This window comes from Panthera onca, chromosome D4 (assembly GCF_046562875.1).
Source record: "Panthera onca isolate mPanOnc1 chromosome D4, mPanOnc1 haplotype 2, whole genome shotgun sequence".
NCBI classification, from domain to species: domain Eukaryota; kingdom Metazoa; phylum Chordata; class Mammalia; order Carnivora; family Felidae; genus Panthera; species Panthera onca.
Genome location: NC_138351.1, coordinates 45,989,430 through 46,014,583, shown reverse-complemented (window position 1 = coordinate 46,014,583; position 25,154 = coordinate 45,989,430). Strand labels below are relative to the sequence as shown.

General features: G+C 41.7%; 1 protein-coding gene and 2 pseudogenes across 4 annotated transcripts in view; 1 reads left to right on the top strand and 2 right to left on the bottom strand.

The window, feature by feature from the left end:
- The window catches only part of FOCAD (focadhesin), a 322,539-nt gene that overhangs the window by 215,148 nt on the left and 82,237 nt on the right, over positions 1-25,154 (bottom strand). For all 4 annotated transcript variants that reach the window (XM_078436754.2, XM_078436756.2, XM_078436757.2 and 1 more), the window contains 3 exons: positions 21,176-21,382; positions 12,396-12,483; positions 8,644-8,846 (listed from right to left, as the gene is read on the bottom strand). In XM_078436754.2, coding sequence (XP_078292880.2) covers positions 8,644-8,846; positions 12,396-12,483; positions 21,176-21,382 — 498 coding nt within the window. The remainder of the gene's footprint in view (positions 1-8,643; positions 8,847-12,395; positions 12,484-21,175; positions 21,383-25,154) is intronic.
- LOC132663833 (prosalusin pseudogene) lies at positions 9,247-10,300 on the top strand (annotated as a pseudogene).
- On the bottom strand, positions 10,499-10,597 carry LOC132663950 (U6 spliceosomal RNA; annotated as a pseudogene).

The window sequence follows — 25,154 nt, the reverse complement described above, 5'->3', positions numbered from 1 at the left end:
TCTGAAATTTTTTAAATAATGGCTTTATTGGGACGCCTGGGTGGCTCAGTCGGTTAAGTGTCCAACTCTTGATTTCAGCTCTGGTCATGATCTCACGGTCATGAGATCAAGCTCCACATTGGGCTTTGTACTGGGCATGGAACCTGCTTAAGATTCTCTCTCTCCCTCTCCCTCTGCCCCTCCCCCACTCACGCTCTCTCTCTCAAAACATAAAAGTTTAGGGGCGCCTGGGTGGCTCAGTCGGTTGAGCGTCCGACTTCGGCTCAGGTCATCATCTCGCGTTTCATGAGTTCGAGCCCCGCATCGGGCTCTGTGCTGACAGCATAGAGCCTGGAGCCTGCTTTGAATCTGTGTCTCCCTCTCTCTCTGCTCCTCCCCTGCTCATGCTCTGTCTCTCTCGCTCTCCTTCAAAAATAAATTTAAACACGTTTAAAAAAAAAATAAAGTTTAAAATTCAGTGAATTTTCAGGGCGCCTGGGTGGCTCAGTCGGTTGAGCATCCGACTTCAGTTCAGGTCACGATCTCACAGTCCATGAGTTCGAGCCCCGCGTCGGGCTCTGGGCTGATGGCTCAGAGCCTGGAGCCTGCTTCCGATTCTGTGTCTCCCTCTCTCTCTGCCCCTCCCCCGTTCATGCTCTGTCTCTGTCTCAAAAATAAATAAACGTTAAAAAAAAAATTTAAATTCAGTGAATTTTCATAATTCATGGAGTAGTGGAACAATCAACACAACTAATTTTCCTCACGCAAAAGGAAACCCCACACCCATTAACAGTCACTCCTCATTCCCCCAACACCACCCTCGCAGCCCCTGGCAATCCACTAATTAACTTATTTTGTTTCTATTCTGGCTATTTCATATAATAGGAACCACACAATATGTGTTTTCTGGTGGCTGGCTCCTTTCACATAGCATGTTTTCCAGGTTCCTCCAGGCTGTAACTTGTATCAATACCTCATTTGTTTTCGGGGGCAAATAATATTCCATTGTATGGACATACCACGTTTTTATCCCCTCATCAATCAATGGACATGGGGTGGTTATCACTTTTTGGCTATTATGAGGAATGCTGCTATGAACAGTCCTATAAAAGGTTTTGTGAGGACGTAGGTGTTCAATTATCTCAGGTATATGCTTTACAGCAGAGACAACATTTGAAAGTAAACCCCACTGTAAAAACAAATCAAGAAGCTATCTTTATGGATATGAAAAGATCTCTGATATGAAAATATAAGATGCAGATAATGTGCCTGGAATGCTATCAATTATTTTTTTTAACGGGGGGGGGGGGGGGGGGACTATATATCTGTATTTGCTTGTGTATGCAAAGAAAAGTAGGAGGCCAATACAAAAGAAACTAATACCCACTAATCATTACCTGTTTGATGAGAGGCTGGGAACTAAACAACCAGAATCAAGGGTAAGAAGGAAGCTTTTCACTGTATACTTTTTTTTTAATTTTGGAACCACTTTAATGTGCTGCAATTTTTAAAAATCAAATTTGTAAAATTAAATATTTACATTTACTATAGCTCTCTCTCAAAATACTTCCCCTAACCAAAGATGGAATTCATAAAAGATTAGAATCAAATCTTTTTCTTTTAATTTTTTTTTTTACGTTTTTTTTGTTTTTGTTTTTTTTTTTTTCAACGTTTTTTTCTTTTTTATTTATTTTTGGGACAGAGAGAGACAGAGCATGAACGGGGGAGGGGCAGAGAGAGAGGGAGACACAGAATCGGAAACAGGCTCCAGGCTCCGAGCCATCAGCCCAGAGCCTGACGCGGGGCTCGAACTCACAGACCGCGAGATCGTGACCTGGCTGAAGTCGGACGCTTAACCGACTGCGCCACCCAGGCGCCCCTTTTTTGTTTTTGTTTTATATTTCAGAGAGAGAGAGACAGACAGACAGCATGAGCGGGGGAGGGGCAGAGAGAGAGTGGGAGACACAGAATCCAAAGCAGGCCCCTGGCTCCGAGCCGTCAGCACAGAGTGCGACACGGGGCTCAAACCCACCGACCGCGAGATCGTGACCTGAGCCGAAGTCCGATGCTCAACCGACTGAGCCACTCAGGCGCCCCTAGAGTCCAATTCTTTCGATAAATGACAAACAGCATTGGACCGGAGATTTAAAAGCCAGGACTTTAGCACAGCCATGCCAGCTACTGTCTCTTCCACAATCTCTGAGCCTTACTTGGCTCATTTGTAAAATGGAAGTAATGACTACCTTCCTGCCAAGATCACTGAGGTAGATGATGACACAGTAAAGCACCTAGCACAGTATCTCAAGTTGCAAATACAGGAAAATATTATCACTGTCATCTTTAGGAGAGAAAAATAAAGCCGGTAGAGAGGAGTATAAAAGAAAATAATTGGAAATCACCATGAACCATAAATTGAGTCGCAAGCGGCAACGTTACACAGACACGTAAGAGTAAACATATGGAAACAGAAAAGCGATCCTGCTTTACTCGAAGTATTAGGTTGATGTTTAGGCTCTGTGTTTTGTCTGTTTGTTTGCCTAAAGGTTAGAACAGCAGGCGAAAAGCACAATGTTGAATGAGACATCACAGAACAGTCTCTGTGTCCCAGTGAGTGACAGCTGCCCCTGGCACAGGCCCAGAGCAAGGATGCAACTCAGGGTTTTCTCGAAAGTACCAGCCACCAAATCGTGGCCCCACAGCCCGGAGAAGGGTCTGTGAAAGTGCTGGCCGGCACTTTGTTTTAGAGGAGAAAGCAGATGTTTAAAAATAAAAGAGGTTTATGTTTGGTGAATGACATCTCAGTAAAAAATAAAGAAGAACCCATAAGAAAACAACATCTAAATGAATATTAAATGATTGTAAAGCATCTTTCACAGATATTAGTTGAGAACCTTCATTCTAAAAAGCTTGTAATAAAAACGTTCAAGTCTGTTAAGTATTAACAATAAGACAGACATCTGATAGTACTTCTCTGTCTAAAGGGGTCTGCAAAAGAAAATGTGAATTCAGTGAATATAGATCTTCATTAATTTTGAAGAATAACCCTCATCTGCAATAGCCTCTAAAATAGGCTTAACCAAAGTGGAGCCAGGATTTTATCAGGAGAGGGAACACAGAAACTCCAATCGGGAGTCCCTTAAAAGAAGGACAAGTTTTTTGGAGAGAGGATCTCATCGCTCACCAGACCAGAAGCAGACGACCGGACTAGACATGGCTTCAAGAGGCTCTTTCTGCTCTATATCTCTATGAAGAATCCAGTCAAGAGTGGAGAGCTTTGGGAGGGCTACTTATCACCAAAGGAAAATCCACACCAACCTCAGTATCCATGTTAGTCAGAGGCAATGTTAGATGTACAAGATCAACGACTTAATTCCTTTTCAGTGCCAACCAAAGCTTTTAAGAAACCAGTTTATATTAATGTACTAGGACTTAGTGCTTGCCTATAAATCTCAAACTCTGTTCTATTTACTCCCAAGTTCAGCACAAAAGATGATAAATTACCATGCCAACAACAAAAAATCAAAGCGGAGGCAAAAGGATGTAGGCTCTACAGTTAAATAGTTAAAAATCTGAATCTCAGGGTGCCCGGGGGGCTCAGTTGGTTGAGCGTCTGACTTTGGCTCAGGTCATGATCTCACAGTTTGTGAGTTTGAGCCCCGCGTCAGGCTCTGTGCTGACAGCTGGGAGCCTGGAGCCTGCTTCAGGTTCTGTGTCTCCTTCTCCCTGCCCCTCCCTCGCTCATGCTCTGTCTCTTTCTAAAAAATAAATAAAAATTTAAAATATTTAAAAAAAAAATCTGAATCTCAACTCCATCCTTCATGACCTGTGTAATTTGGGCAACTTAGTTAACCTCTCTAGTCTCCGTTTCTTTAGTTGACGTTCTTAGAATACTTTCTAGACGTCAAGCAAACACAAACCAAAACCACAATGAAAAAGCACTTCAACACCCACCAGAAGCAAAAATACAGACAATGACAAGTGTTGGCAAGGATGTGTACAGACTGGAGTCTTTGTACACACGTGGTGGGAATGTCCCTTTGGAAAACAGTCTGGCATCATCTCCAGCAATCAAGCGAGTCATCGTATGATCTCACAATCCCACTCCTAGGTATCTAACCCACAAGAAATGAAAACAAGGCCACGTAAAAACTTGTATAGGAATGTTCATAACAACACCATTCATAATAGCCAAAGAATTAAAACCCAAATGTTCATCAACAGATGAACGGAAAAACAAAACGTGGTGTATATTCAGGCAGTGGAGTCTTATTCTGGGATTTCTCCTACCATGTATGCGACCCCCGCAGGTGTCTTCCTGTGGACCAGCGTCACCGCCCTCACACCCCAGGGGGTGGCTTCCTAGAGCCCAGCTCTGGCATGAGGTGCCCAAGCCAACTGCACCATCCAGGAGGCCATAGCCACATTCTTTCCAACAAGGTCTGATCTCAGTCTTGAGTGGGGAGATGCTCTCGGTTCCTTCCTTGTTTACTCTCTCCAGTCCTGGAGTAGGAGTAGCTGCTCCTTACATTTATTAATGCAATATTCCTTACAGCCTCTTTTACTCGTTAATAATTCTTTGTAGTTTTTCTTTGTTCAAATTACCAGCATGGTTTCTCTCTCCTACCTAGCCCCAGGCTCATACACTGGTGCTTTCTTTTCTCCCCCCACATCCTCTGCAGGCCAGGGCAGTTAAGATTTTTAAGCATGTCAGAGGAGCCTGGGTGGCTCAGTCAGTTAAGTGTCTGACTTCAGCTCAGGTCATGATCTCGTGGTTCACGGGTTCAAGCCCTGCATAGGGCTCTGCACTGATGACATAGAGCCTGCTTGGGATTCTCTCTCTCCCTCTTTCTGTCTCTGTCCCACTTGCTCTCTCTCTCTCTCAAAATAAATAAATAAACTTAAAGATTTTAAGGGGCACCTGGGTGGCTCAGTCGGTTAAGCATCCAACTTTGGCTCAAGTCATGATCTCACAGTTCATGGGTTTGAGCCCCACATCAGGCTCTGTGCTGACAGCTCAGAGCCTAGAGCCTGCTTCAGATTCTGTGTCTTCCTCTCTCTCTGCCCTCTCCCCTGCTCGCCCTCCGTCTCTCTCAAAAATAAATAAACATTAAAACAAGTAAAAAAATGATTTTAAACACATTAAAATTTATAACTAGTATCTTTTTTTTAACCCAGAAAAGCACAAAGGTAGTTTTAAATATCACATTTAATAGCCTAGGAGACAGGATCCTCTTTTCCACACACCACTAAAAAACAGTACAAGCTTACTAGATTATGTGAATCTTTAAAAATAAGATGAGTGGCTGTTCTGGTATCTTACATTTTTTAATTCTCAAAAATTAGAAGTTAAAATGTGCTCAATTTCACGGTTATCAACCCTTCAGAAATGGATAGGTTAATACAGAATCACATGGTACAAGATATTTACCCTTGTTTTCATTCATCAGAAGAATTGGGCTTTTGAAGAATTGCTCTAAGGGCGCCTGAGTGGCTCAGTCGGTTAAGCGTCCGACTTCGGCTCAGGTCATGATCTCACGGCTGGTGAGTTCGAGCCCCGCGCCGGGCTCTGTACTGTCAGCTCAGAGCCTGGAGCCTGCTTCAGATTCTGTGTCTCCTTCTCTCTCTGCCCCTCCCCCACTTGTGCTCTGTCTCTGTCTCTCAAAAATAAATAAATGTAAAAAAAAAAAATTTTTTTTTCAAGAACTGCTCTAGTTCTAAAGCAAACGTGCTAAGTCAGAGACACCCATCTAAAAATAATAAAAAAACAAGATCTGTGGTTTTGTACAAAGGTCTTTTTGTGAGAGAGACAGAAAGAGTGTGTGCGTGCACACAGGTGCAATTGGAGGCGGGGCAGAGGAAGTGGAAGACAGACTGTTAAGGAGGCTCCATGCTCAGCAGAGTCCAATGTGGGGTTCAACCCCACGAGCCTGGGATTGTGACCTGAGCCAAAATCAAGAGTCAGATGCTCAACTGACTAAGCCAGCCAGGAGCCCCAGGTCTTTCTGTAATATGTAAAGATAATAAAAAGATCTTCTGTATCCTTATCAGAAGCACACACTCCTCACTGAATAGCAATTTACTGAATGTCTATCATGTGGTAAACAAGGTGTTAGGTATTGAGGATACCAAGATATGTCGGCAACATCCTAGCTTATTTAAGTATGTGGAAAATAGAGTATTCAATTAACAGCTGGCTAAAGTATTTTTGAATGCTCTTTCTACGATCAGCTGAAAAAGATAAAGCAAAAAACACTGGTGTGGAAAAATACAAAAAGTTCAACAACTGTTGCAATTTCGATTTTAATGTGCTTAGAAAATAAAGGTGAAGTGTGAAAAGGGTCACGATTCTTCCCCTCGATGAGCTCACGGCATAGCTGGAGATACAAATACGTAGCCCCCTAAGTTAAGACACAGCACAAGTGAGTAATGTTGTAAGTGCTGGGGACGCAGAGGAGAGGGTAATGAATTCTGACTCCAGGAGGCTGAGAACGTTTGGCCGAGTCTTGAAGAATGAGTAGGTCAGGTGAAGGAGACAAAAGAGCATTATGTGCAAAAGCAAAGATTCAGGGAGAGACTCAGAGACTTTGCATCCTGTTAAATTTATAGGTATGCTTGGAATATAAAGGCCTGGACAGGTGCAGAAGAAAAGCCAACAGTAAACCGTGGCTTACATTTTTAAAAAATGGTGATCGTAACTACGCCGAGCGTCCACAAAGCAGCACATTATCATCGGGAGAATGTTTATAGCCCTAATGGTATTCCTTCCTCCTCCCTCTTCACCAGCTGCTGGGGACAGAGTCCAGCTGTTAGTGTTAATGAATACGATTCCCACACACCTAGGCGAATAGCCAACTGAGCGCCCGTGTATTCCTTTCAGAGTGATTCTCAAAACATATCACTTGCGAGCTAAAAGAACAGAACTCTTAGACATAAGTATAGCCTGCTCTGCCCCCATCCAGAATACAATCATTGTTCTGTACCAGCCAATCAGGTGGGAAAGTAAAAGGCTATTAGAAAACCTGGGCAGGGCACCTGGGTGGCTCAGTAGGTTAAGCATCTGACTTCCGCTCAGGTCATAATCTCACCGCTCGTGAGTTCAAGCCCCGTGTTGGGCTCTGTGCTGACAGCTCAGAGCCTGCTTCCGATTCTGTGTCTCCGGCTCTCTCTGCCCCTCCCCTAACTCACTCTCCGTCTGTCTCTCTCTCTCTCATCTCTCTCAAAAATAAATATTTAAAAAATTACATATACGATTTAACCATCAGCAACAACAAAATAAAAACATTTTTAAAAAGTAATTAAAAAAAAAAAGAAGAAGAAGAAGAAGAAAGAAAACCCAGGCTGCACTTGTATTAGAGTGGGCACGAGAACTTCCTTCCCTCTTTTATTTTTTTAAAATATTTTTTAATGTTTATTTATTTTTGAGAGAGAGAGAGAGAAAACACTAGTGGGAAGGGGCAAAGGGGCAGGGAGACAGAGGATTCAAAGTGGGCAGCCCACTGACAGCAGTGAGCCCCATGCAGGGCTTGAACTCACAAACATCGCGATCGTGACCTGAGCTGAAGTCGGACACTTAACTGACTGAGCCACCAGGCGCCCAAGAACTTCCTTCTCTCATTGCAAGTGAATTACCTATACCAAGTTTTAAAGTTCTGGACAAGCAATTAGGAATTCGGATGCTGCAGTATGCAGCCAATTTGCCTATGGGCTAGTTTTTGCTGTGCCTTCAAGCAAGGAATCACAGTGCCCGGATTTTTGCTGCTAGAACATGTAACAATACGTGATTCCAGGTTTCCCTGCTTTCGAGGATGAAACAACTGTGGCAGTCGCCTGCATTTATATAATGTCACTCTCCACGGAGACAGAAGATGTTTCACCTGTTTTACTTCTTTAATCCTCATTCAATCCCCAGAAAATCGGTAGTTGGGAAATAATCCCACATTTTACTGAAGGCAAAACTCAAATACCAAAAGAGAAAAGGTCTAACAAATGCATGCCCAGAAGCCAGCCACTAACCAGACGTTGACAATACGTTTACGTTATCGTAACAGAGACGGTGAGATTGACAAAGCAGAATGAGGTATGCCTAGCAGGCAGGAATACGGATAGAGTGGGACAGACCCGCAGTCTTCAGACTGAAGGCCGCAGCACAGGGGCACACACAGGAGACATCGGGAGCCATTAAGCCAAGGAAAATGGCAGAAGGTGCCACATTTTAAAAAATGAAGTCCTAGCTCTTGCAGATGCCAGAACTTCCAGGCATTTGAGATTCCCAGCCTTGGATTGTCCCAGATGTAGCAACACGCTGTCCTTATTAAACCGTACGACAAGAAAGGAGGATTCCTTGCTCAAATGTGTTGGAGAAGCACTAGGTTAAATTGAACTAGTTCCTTTTCTGCAGGATTTCTCAGGACCTTGAACTACTAATGTAGATGGGAAATTCAAAGAGGAAAAAAAAATAATTATACGGCACTTCCAAAATTGATTTTACCCTCCCCATTCACAGTCCAGAGGAATAGACTAATAGCTACACCACTGCCTGACAGAATGGTAACGTTCAAGGTGTTCACACCCAAACAGATACTTCATCGGGATGTGAGATTACCTGCGCAAACCTAAGTCCCACACTGCCACCTTACTTAAGAGAAACAAGGCTGAACTCATTACCTTCTGGCGGTCGTCTCTGCAGGATTCCTGCTGTACTATTTCCAAAAGGTTTACAGCCAACTGCTGCCTAGAGGGACCTTCTTCGTCTGTGGACATACAGTCTTCCAAGGCAGTAGAAGACAGGATCTGCAGAAGGGGCATCACCAGCACCAAGGAGTCCTTTGGCATTTTCTGACCCTCAGCAAAAGAGAGGAGCTTCAGAGCTATTCATCAAAACAACATTCACAGTTAAGAAATTACTACCACAATCCGACAAAATGCTATTTTGTTTAAGAGTGATATGCAAAAAGTTTTCTTACCCCTTTACAATTGGGTCAGACACATAACTAAGATGACAAATCTTATCCTTTTAGAAATCAGAGGAACGTAAAAACGAACTATTATCGACAACAAGCGGTGAATGTAGTAATGGTAATGAAGACACTCTTAGAGAAAATACATACCACAGAGTATAAACCAACTCTTATTTACTTAAAGGTCAGGTCCTTCTACTGTCCTCAGCGGAGCCAGAGACCAGAGTTCCTGATCAGTGGGTTCTAAGACCAATGTGTATGCTTCCCTAACAAACCCAGGTGAGAATTATATTGAGATGCTGAAGCCGGGATGTCCTTCACTGTAACTGCTAAAAAGCTGATCAGGAAAAATGTCAAAGTCCATCACCAGCAACCATCAAACTCATTCTTATAAATGATGTTTTAACATGGACACTCGGCTTACACATCAGAAACATATGCACGAATGAGTAACAAATTAGTTACGTGTATAATCTCCCCTAGACCGTTAACATAATGAGTTAAGGCATAAATATCTATTTTTTCACAATTATTAGATGAACACTAATTTACAGAAAGATGTCATTCATAGGATTCAGAGCTAGGGTACCAAAGTAATCATCTGAATTACCCATCGCAGCAAAAAAAAAAAAAAAAAAAAAGTCAGGTCAAGGAGTTGCCAATATTTTCTTTCCATCAGAAGTCAAACCTGGGCCGCACCCGCGTGGCGGCCGTGACGCACAGCTGCCGGCCCAGGGGGCTCGTTCCTCCAGTTACTGGGGTTGGTCTCGGCCACGATAGCCGCCAGGGACCTGACTCCGCTGCACTGCCACTTGGGCGCCTTCTGCAAATGGCATTGCCAGCCCAACTTCCAGGGTCTGGAGCGTGACCTGACCCAGCACCAGGCCGGCCAGCACTTGGCCGGGGAGCCGGCGGTGAAGGCACCGAAGGTCTTCGCGCAGGACCCAGCCCCCGACCAAGCCACTGGTCCTCTCCCTGCAGGGCTGGACAGGCACTGGCAAGTCCTGTGTCAGCTCCCTGCTGGCGCACCGCCTTCTTCCGGGGTGGCCTCTGCAGCCCTGTCACGTGCACCACTTTTCCCTGCCATCCACTTCCCCCAGCCCAGCCCCATGGAGCACCACAAGAAGGATCTTAAGAGCTGGGTCCAGGGGAATCTCTCTGCCTGCAGCCACTCCCCCTTCCTCCTCGACGAGATGGACAAGCTCCCTGCCTCTTCAGTCCATTACTCTTGGCCCCTTGCTCTGGCACCATACTCTCAACCCTCCATTCCACACCCTGTGTCCCAGTGTCGTAAAGACAGGCTGAGACTTCTCAGTCTCCATGAACAGAGGGACTCAAGCTGCCACGTGGGCCTGGTTTTTTAAGTGTTTAATTTTCTAAGAGAACAAATACAATAAACTTAGCCATGGGACCGGGGTGGGGGGGTGAGGGGTGGGGGGGTGGGGGGCAGGGAAGAAGTCAAACCTAAACATGGTATGAAGTCCAAACACCTGTTACTCTAACACTACTAATTGACCTTTTCTGCCTAGGTATCAGGGGGGTTTTTTCCCCCATTAAGTTTTAAGCATCTGGAACGCTTCACAAATTCGCATATATCCTTGCACAGGAATGCAAATCTTCTCTGTATCGTTCCAAGCCAGCCATGAGTCTTAATCCAAGATTCTCTGAGATTAGGAAAATCCATCACCTTTTATGAAACAGGAAATGCATAGAGTTCTATCTTCCTTGTTATAAATCTTCCAGGCATTTTTAGAGGTCGCTATTTACAATCAAGGCGAGTGTTTAATAACGAAGCAGCATAACCTTTGTATTACCGCTGCGCATTTAGCAAATTCGAAATCATCATCCTCTTGGTGCTCCTGTTTGAACGCACTCTTGCCCAATAGACAAACAACACATCTTCCCTACTTTGCAACATAACATCCCGGATGATAGAAATGCTCGAAAACAAGATCGCACGGCTGGTTACACAACTCTGTAAAGTCATTAAAAAAAAAAAAAAAAAAAAAGCTACTTTACACTTAAAAACGGGGAACTTTATGATAAATAAACTGTACCACAAGAAAGCTGCTAAAGAAAGAAAGAAAGAAAGAAAGAGAAAGAGAAAGAGAAAGAGAAAGAGAAAGAGAAAGAGAAAGAAAAGAAAAGAAAAGAAAAGAAAAGAAAACAGAAGTATGGCTGTCTAAAGTGCTAGCGTTGGCAAATTATACCCGCGGGAGGATGCCATGTGCACCGCCAGAAGAACAACATCAACCAAAAAGGCAAAAGCAGTTCAGAAAGAGCCTCAGGAGGGCCTAAACAAGGCCAACAGACAAACAGCTCGGGAAGCCAAGGGTCCCCTCCACTTGCTAGAGCCATGGTCAAGACAGATTGTAAACAGGAGACCAACTGACCCTCAAAATCGTAATGAATTAAAATGCCCGCCATGAAGCTCCCCGTCGGGGTTTACCTCAAGCACTTGAAAATGACGGTGGGGACAGATCCACAGATCACGGCACCAAGCAACATAATCTAGTCGGATCCTACATGACTACACGGATCGTATTAGACCGAGAAAAGCAAGGCGACATTAGCATAAAAGCTGCGTTTTAAAGGTATGACATCCTTGCCAATCTGTCAGCCCTAGCGACTGGATTCTTTACCATATTCTTAAAAGGAACATTTTTAAACTCCCCTCCCACCCCCCCTTTAACCCCATCCCTCACCCTCCTTTCAAATCAATCCTGGATAGTCGGAAGAATGTTATCTTTCATTTGTTTCCAGCTAGGTTGATACAGTGACTATAAATTAAATCGTGTTCCAGGTTGCAACGGTTTTAAATAGGAAAGGTATATAGAGTTTAAAAAATGAATACAAATGCTATTTGTACCTTTCTTTTGTTTCAGGCGTTTTATGCTATTGACTTTCAATCTGATGTACACTGTGAATAAGTTGAGATGCCCTTCAAAATATTTACCAATGTCATTGCTACAGGATGTAGATTATAACATCCTAACGCACAGCTGAGATAACTGGTAAATTATGGCATAAGGAGCCTTGCAGAAAACACCTTGCTGGGGGCGCCTGGGTGGCTCAGTCGGTTAAGCATCCAACTTAGGCTCAGGCCATGACCTCACGGTTTATGGGTTCGTGCCCCGCATCGGGCTCTGTGCCGACAGCTCAGAGCCTGGAGCCTGCTTCGGATTCTGTGTCTCCCTCCCTCCCTCTCTTCTCCTCCCCCACTCACGCTCTCTCTTTCAAAAGTAAATAAACATTAAAAAAAAAAAATTACCAAAAAAACCGCCACCTTGTTGGGTAATAAAAACAAAGTTCTACTTTGTTCCTTAATTAGGAAAATTCTAGAATGGACACTCAAAGTATATAGGACTTTATAGCACAACCTAATACATAGTTCAAGTGAGTCCTGCTACCACTCATGTTAGATTTACGATTTACTCTTGTGAGAGTATTTTTATTTACCCAGACTTAAGATCGGCTTCTGCTGACTTGCCGGAGTCTGTAGAAGCAGTAAAGCTATTCCAATTATGACCAGTTCAACAGGAAAATCCTAAAAGAAAAACAAGAGTGGAATTAAAGAGGTTCCCAGAGCCATGCTTTATTAACACATATCCAGGAAGAGTACATACATATAACATGAGAGATCTTAAACCTATTGTACAACATTTTTTTTTAATTTTGTATTTTTTTTTTCAATATATGAAGTTTATTGTCAAATTGGTTTCCATACAACACCCAGTGCTCATCCCAAAAGGTGCCCTCCTCAATTGTACAACGTTATTTACAGTAAGCCTGCTCTCCTACAGGAAGGATGGTGACTGCCACGGCAGTGACACGTAAATTCAAAACGTTATCGCACCTGGCTGAAGAGCCTAGGCTATATCCCAAATCACTTTAAAGCAGAAAACTCCATAACACAACAGACTGACAAGTCTTCAAAAACAATTTTTCAAACCACTGAAAACCTATGTGAAATACTACGAGATACTTCATTTCTGCAAAGTAGCTCAACTAATCCAGACTATACAACTTAAGTAAAGAACTACACTTACCAAATTTTAGTAAGTCATGGTATTTTTATAAAAGAAACAATAGTACCCAGGGAGGCAGAAATTATTTTTACATGACAGTAATCTATTAGGCACGTTTAAATGTAGCAAAGCAATAACCATAGAAACTGAAAAATATTTTCATCAAGTATATAAATGAAATGAAAAAGAAGAATGTGAACATCAAGTTCTAATAAATAAATTGCAAAAAACGTAAGATATTATTTGAGCTTTCTAAATAAAGAAAACATTAACGTATTCTGGAACTAAAGAAGAAAGGTCCAGGCTTTTGCTTAAATTTTCCTGAAGTTACTTCATTTCTGAAATTTTACAGAAACACCTGCCGAGCAGAAGTGTCTAGGAACTGTGAAGACAGGCAAGGGGAAAAAAAAAAGGAAAGGAAAAAAAAAAAGGAAACAAGAGCTAGAACCAAGTGTTAAGAAAACACTTGGAGAAAACAACTTAGTCTGACAAATTCAAAGTTATAATCTTGGAAATACTCTCAACTCCGGCACCGTATATAATAAATAAACATCCACATCTCTGTTATACCATTTAAAAAGTGAAAATAAACTGCACACTCTTCCAAAGTGCTTATTTATGGACTTCTCAAAACCAGCAAAGAAAGAAAAATTGTGCATTGTTTTAAAGGAGTATTTTCTAATGTGTGTCTTTGGGCCTATACCTGCTCACTGTTTTGAAATACAGTTGAGAACAACGAAGCAATGGTTATCTACTTGAGGACAATCAATACATTTTGAAACCAATATGCTTACTGTATATACCGTCATACTATTCTTTGCCATTATCTTTTCGTCCGTTTCATTTCAAATTCTGCACGTCCGCTTATTTTTTATTTTTTTATTTTTAGAGAGCATGCACAAGCAGGGGAAAGGCGCAGAGAGAGAGGGAGAGAGAGAGAGAGAGAGAGAGACAGAGAGAGAGAGAGAATCTTAAGCAGGCTCCATCCACACCCAGTGCAGAGCCTGACCTGGAGCCTGATCCCAAGAACCTGGGATGATCACCTGAGCTGAAATCAAGAGTCGGATGCTCAAGCAAGTGAGCCGCCCAGGTGCCCCTCCGTGCCCCGTTTAAAAAAGAAAAAGCAGGGGCGCCTGGACGGCTTAGTCAGTTGAGCGTCCGACTTTGGCTCAGGTCATGATCTCACGGTTTGTGGGTTCGAGCCCCATGTCAGGCTCTGTGCTGACAGCTCAGAGCCTGGAGCCTGTTTCAGACTCTGTATCTACCTCTCTCCCTGCCCCTCCCCACTCATGCTCCATCTCTCTCTCTCTTTCTCTATCTCAAAAATAAACATTAAAAAAAGTTTTTAATTTTTTTTTTTATGTTTTTATTTTTGAGATAGAGACAGAGTGCAAGCAGGGGAGGGTCAGAGAGAGAGGGAGACACAGAATCTGAAACAGGCTCCAGGCTCCGAGCTGTCAGCACAGAGCCCGACACAGGGCTTGAACTCATGAACCGCGAAATCATGACCTGAGCCAAAGTCGGCCACTTAAAACCAACTGAGCCACCCATGCGCCCCAAAAATTTTTTTAATTAAAAAAAAAAAAAAAAAAAAAAAGCAGCAAGGTCATTTAAATTTCAAATTTCCTGGCTACCAACAGGATCACAGACAAATGAAAGTAAGACTTTATACCAAGGCCATCACTGCAAAGCCTTTTTCACACAAGCTATCACCACAAGAGCCACAACGTAGGTTTTCAGGATCCTGACACGACTAAGCGGATGGAACTTAAAGGTACGAAGGCCCAGGTACAAAAGGCATTCTCCAAGAGGGGACTGGCCTATTTGGAACACAAGAAAACGAGATGGAGAGCAAGGCACCAAAATGAAGGAAAAAGAATAGCAGGGGGATTACACTAGATAATCTTAACTTGCATCCAGTTCCGGGAAGTTTTTTTGTTGGATTAGTTGATTTTTTAATGGAGACCAAGGAATGGTAGCACTTCATGAGGTCTTTTTTTTTTTTTTTACTTTTCTAATTTTTAGTTTCTTTATGTTAAATATAATTTATTGTCAAATAGGTTTCCAAACAACACCCAGTGCTCCTCCCAACAGGTGCCCTCCTCAATGCCCATCACCCACTTTCTCCTCTCCCCCACCCCCCATCAACCCTCAGTTTGTCCTCAGTATTTAAGAGTCTCATTGAGGTCTTTTAATAAAAGACAGTGTTAAACATGTCACATGACACTCCACATCCTACCAGCATTGATCCTGTAACTCGTGCCTCCTGCCACAGACCAGTGAGAGGTCCAGAGGACAGGGCAGTTAAAGCCCCATCAGCTGAGGCTTGACAAATGGACAACAGAAGCTCAGAGGTAAATGCTTCCCCCTTTTATCTGGATCCTTCTGGAGGGTTCTGAGACATACTTCATAACACTTCTCAGAATAATCTGTGAGATCAAGCAGCTGGTTGCTTGTGGCACAGGGAAACACGACGATACTTGTACAGCCTCCCCCTGCTCTTGACTTTAGGGAAACTTGGGGTTTACTTCTGGAGGAGCCCAGGCTAATTCAGAGCCTATCTGGAGAAAAGAAGTAAAATATAAAAGAGGAAGACATACCTTTACACTGGGCCACAGATGTCACAAGACTTTTTTTAAGTTTATTTATTTATTTTGAGAGAGAGAGAGAGAGACATGGCATGAGTGAGGGAGGGGCAGAGACAGAGAGAGAGAGAGAGAGAGAGAGAGAGAGAGAGAGAGAGAGAGAGAACCGCAAGCAGCCTCCGCACTGTAGTGAAGAACCTGATGTGGGTCTTGAACTCATGAACCGTGAGATCATGACCAAGAGCTGGACGCTAAATCGACTGAGCCACCCAGGTGCGCCAGATGTCATAAGACTCTTAAAGTAGCAACCTTTGGAATCCACACTTTTTTCACTCAATGCAAATGAAAGATAATCACTGAGACACTAAGTACATATACTGGGCCTAGAGATGCAGCTATGAACAACATAATATGGAAATCTTTTGTTTTGTTGTTGTTGTTGTTTGTTGTTGGTTTGTTTTTCTTTTTTTAAGTAAAAACAAGGTATGAAAAAAGGCTACATCAGAGCTAAGTATCTGCAGCAGACACAACAGAGATGTAGCCCAGCTCGCACAATCCCCCAGGGCCATGACTTTACCAAATCCCCTGGCCCTCCGGTCAGAGTGGACTGATCCAAGCTGGGCCAATCAGGTCAGTTTTCCTAAGACTCTGAAAACTTAAACTGAGACACACAGTGAAGAAAGGTGAGGGGAACTGAGTCAACTCGCGGCAAGGTCCTCAAAGACACAGGTTCCTGGCCTTACCAAAAAGGAGATGCTTAGCTCTTGAATCACTTTGACAGCTACCCAGTCTCTCCACAATATCATTTTTGTCTAACGTTGCCGACAAGAGTAAATAAAAGTATTTTGCTTGAAGTGGAAAAGGACCTCGGTTATGATCATCCAAACGAGCTAAAAAGAGCTCAACTAAGACCATATCCGCTGAAACTAATATAGCATAATAAATGCATCCATCTTCAGTATGCCATGACACATCTCTAAGATAGGAACAGAAAAATAACAAAGGGGGAAAGACAAGTTAATGTAATACTTGAACTGCATATCCAGCTGATAAAAGCCAGTGATATAGAAATATAGATATAGCCTCAGCCTAGGTAATAAGAGTGTTTTATTCTACTTTGGTTTGGTTTTTTTTTTATGTTTTATTTATTTATTTTGAGAGAGAACATGCATGTGAGCAGTGCAGGGATTGGGGGGGGAGAGGGAGGGAGGGAGGGAGGGAGAGAGAGAGAGAGAGAGAGAGAAAGAAAAGAAAGAAAATCCCAAGCAAGCTCCATGCTCAGCACAGTGCGATGAGGGGCTTGATCTCATGATTGTGAGATCACGACCTGAGCTGAAATCAAAAGTCAGACTCTCAGCCGACTGAGCCACCCAGGTGCCCCTATTTTATTATATTTCAAATTACAGTGTATATATAGCCCTAAAGGATATAGGTTTGCAAATTAATTTTCTTAGGCTCTTTTTTTTTTTTTAACCTCAGAAACTCTGGGCCACAGGTGGAGGCAGGAAATTACCTAACACAAGTATCTTAACAGTTCTATTTATATTTACTTCTTTCTAAAATTATTAGGTATTGAGCAAAAGGAAGACATCATAAATATGAATGTCACAGGCATCATTTCATTGTTTTCAATTAAAGTAGTCTGTCATTCCATAGGCCAATAGCCCTAATGAGCACACATGAAAAAATCCTCAAAGTATTAGCAAGCCATATCCAACAGTATATTTAAAGGATCATATATCATAATCAAGTGGATTTATTCCAGGGATGCAAGGATGGTTCAATCACAGATCAACATATTACCCCACATTAACAGAACGAAGAATAAAAACCATATGGTCATCTCAACAGATGCAGAAAAAGCATTTGACAGGGGCACCTGGGTGGCTCAGTTGGTTAAGCGTCCGACTTCGGCTCAGTTCATGATCTCACGGTTTGTGGGTTCAAGCCCCACGTCAGGCTCTGTGCTGACAGCTCAGAGCCTGGAGCCTGCTTTGGATTCTGTGTCTCCCTCTCTCTCTTCCCCACCTCTACTCTCACTTTGTCTCACTCTATCTCTCAAAAATCAATAAATGTAAAAAAAAAAAAAAAAAAAAAAGCATTTGACAAAACTCAACAATCATTTATCTTAAAAAAAAAAAAACTTCAACAAAGTGAGTAGAGTTGGAACATACTCTAAAATAATAAAGGATATATATGACAAACCCACATCTCACATCATACTCAATGGTGAAAGTTAAAAGCTTTCCCTTTAAGACCAGGAACAAGACAAGGATACCCACTCTCACCCCTATTATTCAACGTAGTATGGAAAATCCTAGCCACAGCAATGAGGCAAGCAAAAGAGATAAAAGACATCCAAATTAGAAAGAAAACTGTCACATTTGCTGATGACATATACTACATACAGAAAACCCCAAAGCCTCCACTGAAAAACTATTAAAATAAATGATTTCAGTAAAGTTGTAGGATACAAAAATCAATATACAGAAATCTGTTGCATTTCTATACACTAATACTAAACTATCAGGAAGAGAAATTAGGAAAACAATCCCATATACAACTGTTATCAAAAAAAAAAATACACAGGAATAAATTTAACCAAGGAAGTAAAAGACCTGTACTCTGACAACAATAAGGGATTGATAAAAGAAAATGAAGAAGATGAAAATAAATGGAAAGATATTCATTCCATGTTCATGGGCTAGAAGAATTATCGTTACAACGTTCCTACTTCCCAAAACAATCTAAAGATTCAAAACAATCCCTATCAAAATACCAATAGAATTTTTCACCAAACTAGAACAAATAATCCTAAAATTTGTGTGGAACCACAGAAGGACCTCAAACAGCCAAGGCAATGTCACAAAAGAACAACAAAGCTGGAGGTATCACACTCCCAGGTTCCAAATTATACTGCAAGTTTACAGTAATCAAAACAGTATGGTACTTACACAAAAACAGACACACAGATCAATGGAACAGAACAGGGAGCCTGGAAATAAACCGACACTCCTATGGATGATTAATCTTCGACAAAAAAGGCAAGCATATACAATGGGGAAAGGACAGTCTCTCAAATGGTGCTGGGAAAAACTACACAGCTACCTGCAAAAGAATGAAACTGGACCACTGTCTTACATCATACACTAAAAAACTAAAAATGGATTCAAGCCTTACTATAACACTTAAAATTATAAAATTCCTGGAAGAAAACATAGGCAGTAAGCAATCAGAAGTTGGTCTTAGCAGTATTGTTTTGGGTGTTTCCTGAGGCAAGGACAACAAAAGCAAAAAACCAATGAGACTGCATCAAAATAAAAAGCCTTTGCACAGCAAAGGAAAGGAAATCATTAACAAAATGAAAAAGCAATCTACGGGACGGGAGATCATTCGCTAATGATCTATCTGATGAGGGATTAACATCCAAAATGTAAGAAGAACTGTGTTTTTACATATTTTCTATATCTTATCTAGAAATATTATGTCATAAACAGCAGATGTTATGTATCTAATAGGTATGGTTATATATATTTATACATCTAAATAGGGCTTTGATCTATAATGATTATCCTGTTATATACAACATACAGTAGAGATAACAGATTTTATGTAATAGAGATAAAATATTGATCTTTATAAAATAGAGATATTCTATTACTATAGAATATATACCACATATTACTATTACACATATCAATATATATTATATAACACAAACACATCGTTGACAAATTGACAAATTTGCCTTCCTTGGCTCCCACTTCCCTCTAAAATCTACATCCCCTTTCTGTTTCCTACCTATCACTTACTCCTTTATTCTAATTTGGTTCCATCACTCCAAACTGCTTCCTCTAATGCAAACAATAAACTTCTACTCACTGCATCCTAACAGTACTTTCCATACCTTATTTTAAATACTCTTAGCATGACAATGCTGGCCATTCACCTTTTCGAAATAGGAGATATTCCTTCCCTTGATTTTCACGTCCTCAGTCTCTTCGGTTTAACATGTAATCCTTCTAGCCATCCTCTCTCCCCATTTTCAGTACACTCTAGCCCCTGGAGTTCCATGAAAACCCACGCAATGCAATCCCATGGCTAAAACTCCCACCCCGAAGTAGATGTCTACAAAGCTACACCTTTCGCTTAAGCTTCTATCCTGAATTTCAAAACCACATACCCAACTATCTATGATTCATATATACCTCACACCAAGTCTCCCTAAAACCAAGATTTGTCATCTTCCCTCCAACATCTGCTGCCATTCCTCCAAGTGAATGGCACCATCCAGTTGCCCAAAAGAGAAAGCTGAGACTCTTGTCAAGGAACTTCTCCTTTGCCATCTAATCAGTCACAAAGCCCTACTGACTTCGTCTCCCACATCTCTCTTTTCCTACTCTCTTGCTCTCCATCTTCTACTCTTTCCTACTCTCATCTCCTAATCAGCCCCTTGCTATGGACAGAAACATGCCTCCGCCACACAAATAAATATGTTGAAGTCCTAACTACCAATGTGACTACATTTGGAGTGCAGAATTAAAGTTAAATGGGGTCATAAGGGTGGGGCCCTCATCCAGGAAGAATAGTGTTCTTTTAACAAGAAGGAATGGCTCACTCTTGCTCTCTCCCCACCCTGTGAGAACGCAGCAAGGAGGCAGCTATCTACACGCCAGGAAGAGATTCCTCACCAGAATCCAGTCAGCCAGCACCCTGGCCTGGGACTTCCTGGTCTCCAGAAGCGTGAACAACGAATTTGTGTCGTTCAAGCCACCCATCCCGTGGTAGTTTGTTACAGCCACCCCAACGGTCTAAGACGTGGCTCCTCACTGCCTGCCCCAGTAGTGTTGCCCTGCTCTAAAAACCTCCTCCACTCTCCCACCACAATGATCTTCCACACCCGAAAACAGGAGGGCACCTCCATGCAGAAAGGTTGCAATAACACGCCTTGCTTAGAAGATAAAGTGTAAATTCATTCGTGTGGCACAGAAGACCTTTCGTGGTAGGCCCAGCCTCCTCTCCTACATCTTGATCGGTCAACAGTACCTCATTGACACCTTGTTTTCTGAAAAGGTCACGCCTGCCCAGCTTGCTCATGTTTCTGTGTTTGGGCACATGCTGTTCCACAGCTGGAATGCCTCCCCAACACCTGGTTTGTATCAGGCAAACCCCTCTTCAGACTTCCTCAAATCTGAACTCAAGGCCCTGCTTCCCTTAATTTGTACTCCCGCTGCACTTTCCAGATCCTCCCAGAAAAGCATTTAATTTACTGTCCTCCATTTATTTGCGTTATTTATTTGCACGTTTGTAAGTCTCTTGGGGTCACAGACTGTACCTTCTCTTGTATGTATTCTACAGGGTCGAGCATATAATAGGTGCTCAGTACTTGAGTTGTACGTGAAGAAATGAAAAACAAAATGCTACAGGGGTAGACCCTTAACTGGTGCTCCAAATTTAGTGACTCGTTTTTATAACAGATGACAGCAGTAGCACATTAATAGTATGATCTAATGGTATTTGATCAAAACATCTTTGACATGCAATGAAGTAAAAGAATACACTCACCCTGCTTTGAAAGGCCCACTTAAGTGACAACAGGGATATTAAAATTTCGTACTATCCTTACCTCCTTCAGAAGTTCAACGCTGTGCTCTAAAAGGTGAATTAACGAGGAGCATTCCCCAGTTATCTTTAAGCTGACTTCACAGACACACAAGAGCTGAAGGGTCAGCTGGCTAAGCTGAATTTTCCAGAAAATGGGATGACGCAGAAGGCTTAAATATACTTCTTCAATAAACGTCATCACTTCTGTTGTCTGGACCAAATCTTTTACCTGTTTAAAAAACAAATTAATTGTATGATATTAAAACAATATACAAAACCAAAGGGTAATTGTAAACTACACAGGAAGCTTTAACAATATTTTTCTCCAAATGTATGAAGACTTCCAAGAAATGAAGAAATGTACAAAACTCAAAGAGGATTAAACCATGGATCAACTCCGCCTTTTTCTGTCACTAGCCAAAATACAATTTGCTACTGTTTTCATTGCTGCTGGCTGGTCCAACTTCTTTTCTTTTCTTTTCCTTACTTCTCTGAGTGCAGATTTTTTTTTTTTTTAAAGACAAATTACATGACACTGCCAACATGTTGAAGGAAATTAATTAAAGCTGGTTTTGAGTGCTCCAAATGAACTCTCCTTTCTACAATTCCAACATAGTTACCTGGAAGAAATGGGTTGGCATGTTAGTCTATGTACTACTAAGCCCTTCACCTGGAGGTTATTTGCTCAGACAACCTTAACTGAGGGCATCATTTCCACACTTGGCAGATGCAATGGAAGACCATATTCAAAGGGTAGGATGTCTACTCAACAGGCTAATGTATTAGATAGGAAGGACTTGGGTGCTCTTGAAAATCCCAATTCAATTCAAACCCAGCTGTTCCGATCAAAATTCTGGAGTTGGTATTAAGGATATGGTCCTACTCACAGACACATTGGCATTTCCCAGAGATTCCAAACAATGAACCATCTGCTTCAATCCGAAGCCTCATGTCTGTTAAATTCATCAAGAGGAAAGCCTACAGCTGACCAGCTGTACCTTTCACCAGTTGTTACCACCATAATAACCCAAAATGACTTTAAGTTATACCAAGAGAAAAATCAATGGCTAGCAAACAAAAGAAAAAAAAAAGATATTAAAAGATCAAGGGAGATAGAAAATACTAAGTTATAAAAAATAAATGTGAACAGTCCAACAGCTAAATTATTTTGCTCTTTTGCAAATATACAATGAGAAAGGAAAAAGGCCACCAAGAAAATGGATTTAAAACAAAGCCTCAAGTTTATTGGACAATGTATTTCCTTGAGTGTATTTTTTTGTGCATACTTGAAATTTTCCATAATAAAAAAATTGGGGGACAACCTCAGCAAGTTAGCATCAAAGGCTCTCTCTCTAACCTGTAATATCACCAAAATTTGTAACAATATTTATGAAGTAATGTTCTTTCTTGATGTAGCAATAGGTCATGTACAATAGACAACATGTGCGATGACAAGAGTCACAATTAAAAGGAATGAATCAAAGTCTTGGACAAAGTCAAAAGTGATGTTTAAGGCAGGTAAATCCAAAAAAAAAAAAAAAATACAATTCCACAAATACAACATGGAAGAACAATTGGTGTAAAAAGAAAACAGGATTTCCTTGACTATGATTTCAGCCATTAGTGGCATGGCTTTCTCTAAAATAATTTTTCTTTTAATTAACGAGATACTACTCAAGTGCACAGTATGGGTCACACCACACGTACAGGAGTATATTCAGCTCTAAAAAGAACATTTCATAATGATACATTCTGAGCCGTGATAAGCTAAAGAATTCCTGGCAACGGACAGGGAAAAGTCTGGAAACATTGGTAAAGAAAGTGATGAAGGAAAGAAAGGAGGGGAGGATGGAAAGGAAGAAAGGGAAAGAAAAGAGAAATAAACATAAAACAGGATGTAGATGGGCTCTTTTTAAAGCCTACTTTGTTCTGTTCTACGAAGAAGGGAGACTAATGGGTAAAATCTTAGGAAAATGCAGGTCAATTAGAAGTACTTGAAGAAAAACGTTGCCTTGCAAAATCGCATGCTTCCGATCACTAAAATATTTCATTAGTCATGGGATGGTTATCTCAGAGAACTGAAGAAACACCTGGGAAAAAGCCTCAGTGGGAAAACGCATGACATCGCCACTAAGATCCCTCCAGATGTGGAGATTCTTCATATTCTAATAAAGCCGATTTGTAACATGATTAAATGTATTTATGTCGCTAGCTCCATTAGTTCAAAATGATGTATCCCTTTTTTGTTCACCTGTCATGACTCTATTAAACAAGCCACAGACTGCCAGAAAGGTTCCACAGAGCTCACTGCTAGAAGTTATTTAGGCTTGTCAATAATCGGTTCGTAAGGATGAATGCAAACATTCATCAAAGAACCCCGAACAGTTTCAGGCAAGCATGCGGTGGCAAAGTGCGCCCCGGTTCAAGATGTTCTGCCTACACACTGCTTTATTGCCCACACAAAACAAAAGCTTTGGAAAAAGCCACAGGAGAATTCATTTTAATTAACGTTTCTCGGCCTTGATTACAGGAAAGCCTATTTATGAGTCGCAAAGGAAAGATTCACTCGAGTCACTCTTTGGGAGCACAAACTTAAAACCGGTCATCTGTGACCTCAAGTGATCGCTCTGAAAAATATTCACAGATTCCCTCCATCAGCTAAGCAACATGGGGCTCAGAGTCTAGGCAAAAGACAAACCTCCATGATAACGTGGGATGGCCTGATAAATTAACTCACAACACTAATATCTCAACACACGGGCAACTGGTATTTTTTTTTTTTTTTTTTTTTTTTTTTTTGATCTGTGGTTATAAGGGCACCTGGGTGGCTCAGTCAGTTAAGCATCTGGCTTAGCATCTCATTTCTTCAGCTCAGGTCATGATTTCATGGTTGTGAGATCAAGCCCCACATCTCGCTCTTCACTGAGTATGGAGGCTGCTGAAGATTCTCCCTTTCTCAGGGCGCCTGGGTGGCTGAGGAGGTTCAGCATCTGACTTTGGGTCAGGTCATGATCTCACGGGTCATGAGTTCGAGCTCCCTGTCAGGCTCTGTGCTGACAGCGCAGAGCCTGGAGCCTGCTTCGGATTCTGGGTCTCCCTCTGTCACTGGTCCTTCTCTGCTCATGCTCTGCCTTTCTCTCAAAAATAAAAATAAACATTAACCAAAAATGTTTTTTTAATGTTTTTTTTCAAGATCCTCTCTTCCTCTCCCTCTGCCCCTCTCCTGCTCCTGCTTGCTCGCTCTCAAAAAAAGAAAAAAATTAAAAATTTTTAAGAATTAAAAAAATTTTCCAATCTGCAGTTACGGAGACATTAGCTCATATTTCTCCCTTGAACTTCCTAGGCATTGGATCCATACCTGTTACACATCTTTTTTTTTTTTTTTAATTTTTTTTTAACTTTTTTTTATTCCATTTTTGAGAGATGGAGAGAGACAGAGCATGAGCGGGGGAGGGGCAGAGAGAGAGGGAGACAAAGAATCCGAAGCAGCCTCCAGGCTCCGAGCTGTCAGCTCAGAACCTGACACGGGGCTCGAACTCGCGAACCGTGACATCATGACCTGAGCTGAAGTCGGACGCCTAACCTACTGAGCCACCCAGGCGCCCCTAGACATCTTTTATCCATCTACTTCGAAATAAGAGAATATGTATACTTGTCTTAACTCCCTTACTAGACTGTGGGCTTCTCACGAGCACAGCAAGAAGCATCAGGGTCACCGCGTATGTCGTAGAGAGATGCGTGGAAACTGGAATCTAGCCAGCACTCAGCTGGTCAAGCCCTGCATCTTCAAGGCTGGATCTTCCCCAAGACAAACCTTTTTCTAACTTGTACAGAGGTCTTTTTTTTTTTTTCCTTGTAACTTTTTTAGTGTCTAGCACAAGGAGAAACTCAACTCAAAACTCTTTTCCCCTGGGAAGTCTTTCTTAAACAAGAAAAAGTGTTCATTCTTACTAATCCTAAAATGGATTATGTTGATTTATATCTTTTTTTACTTGATTTTA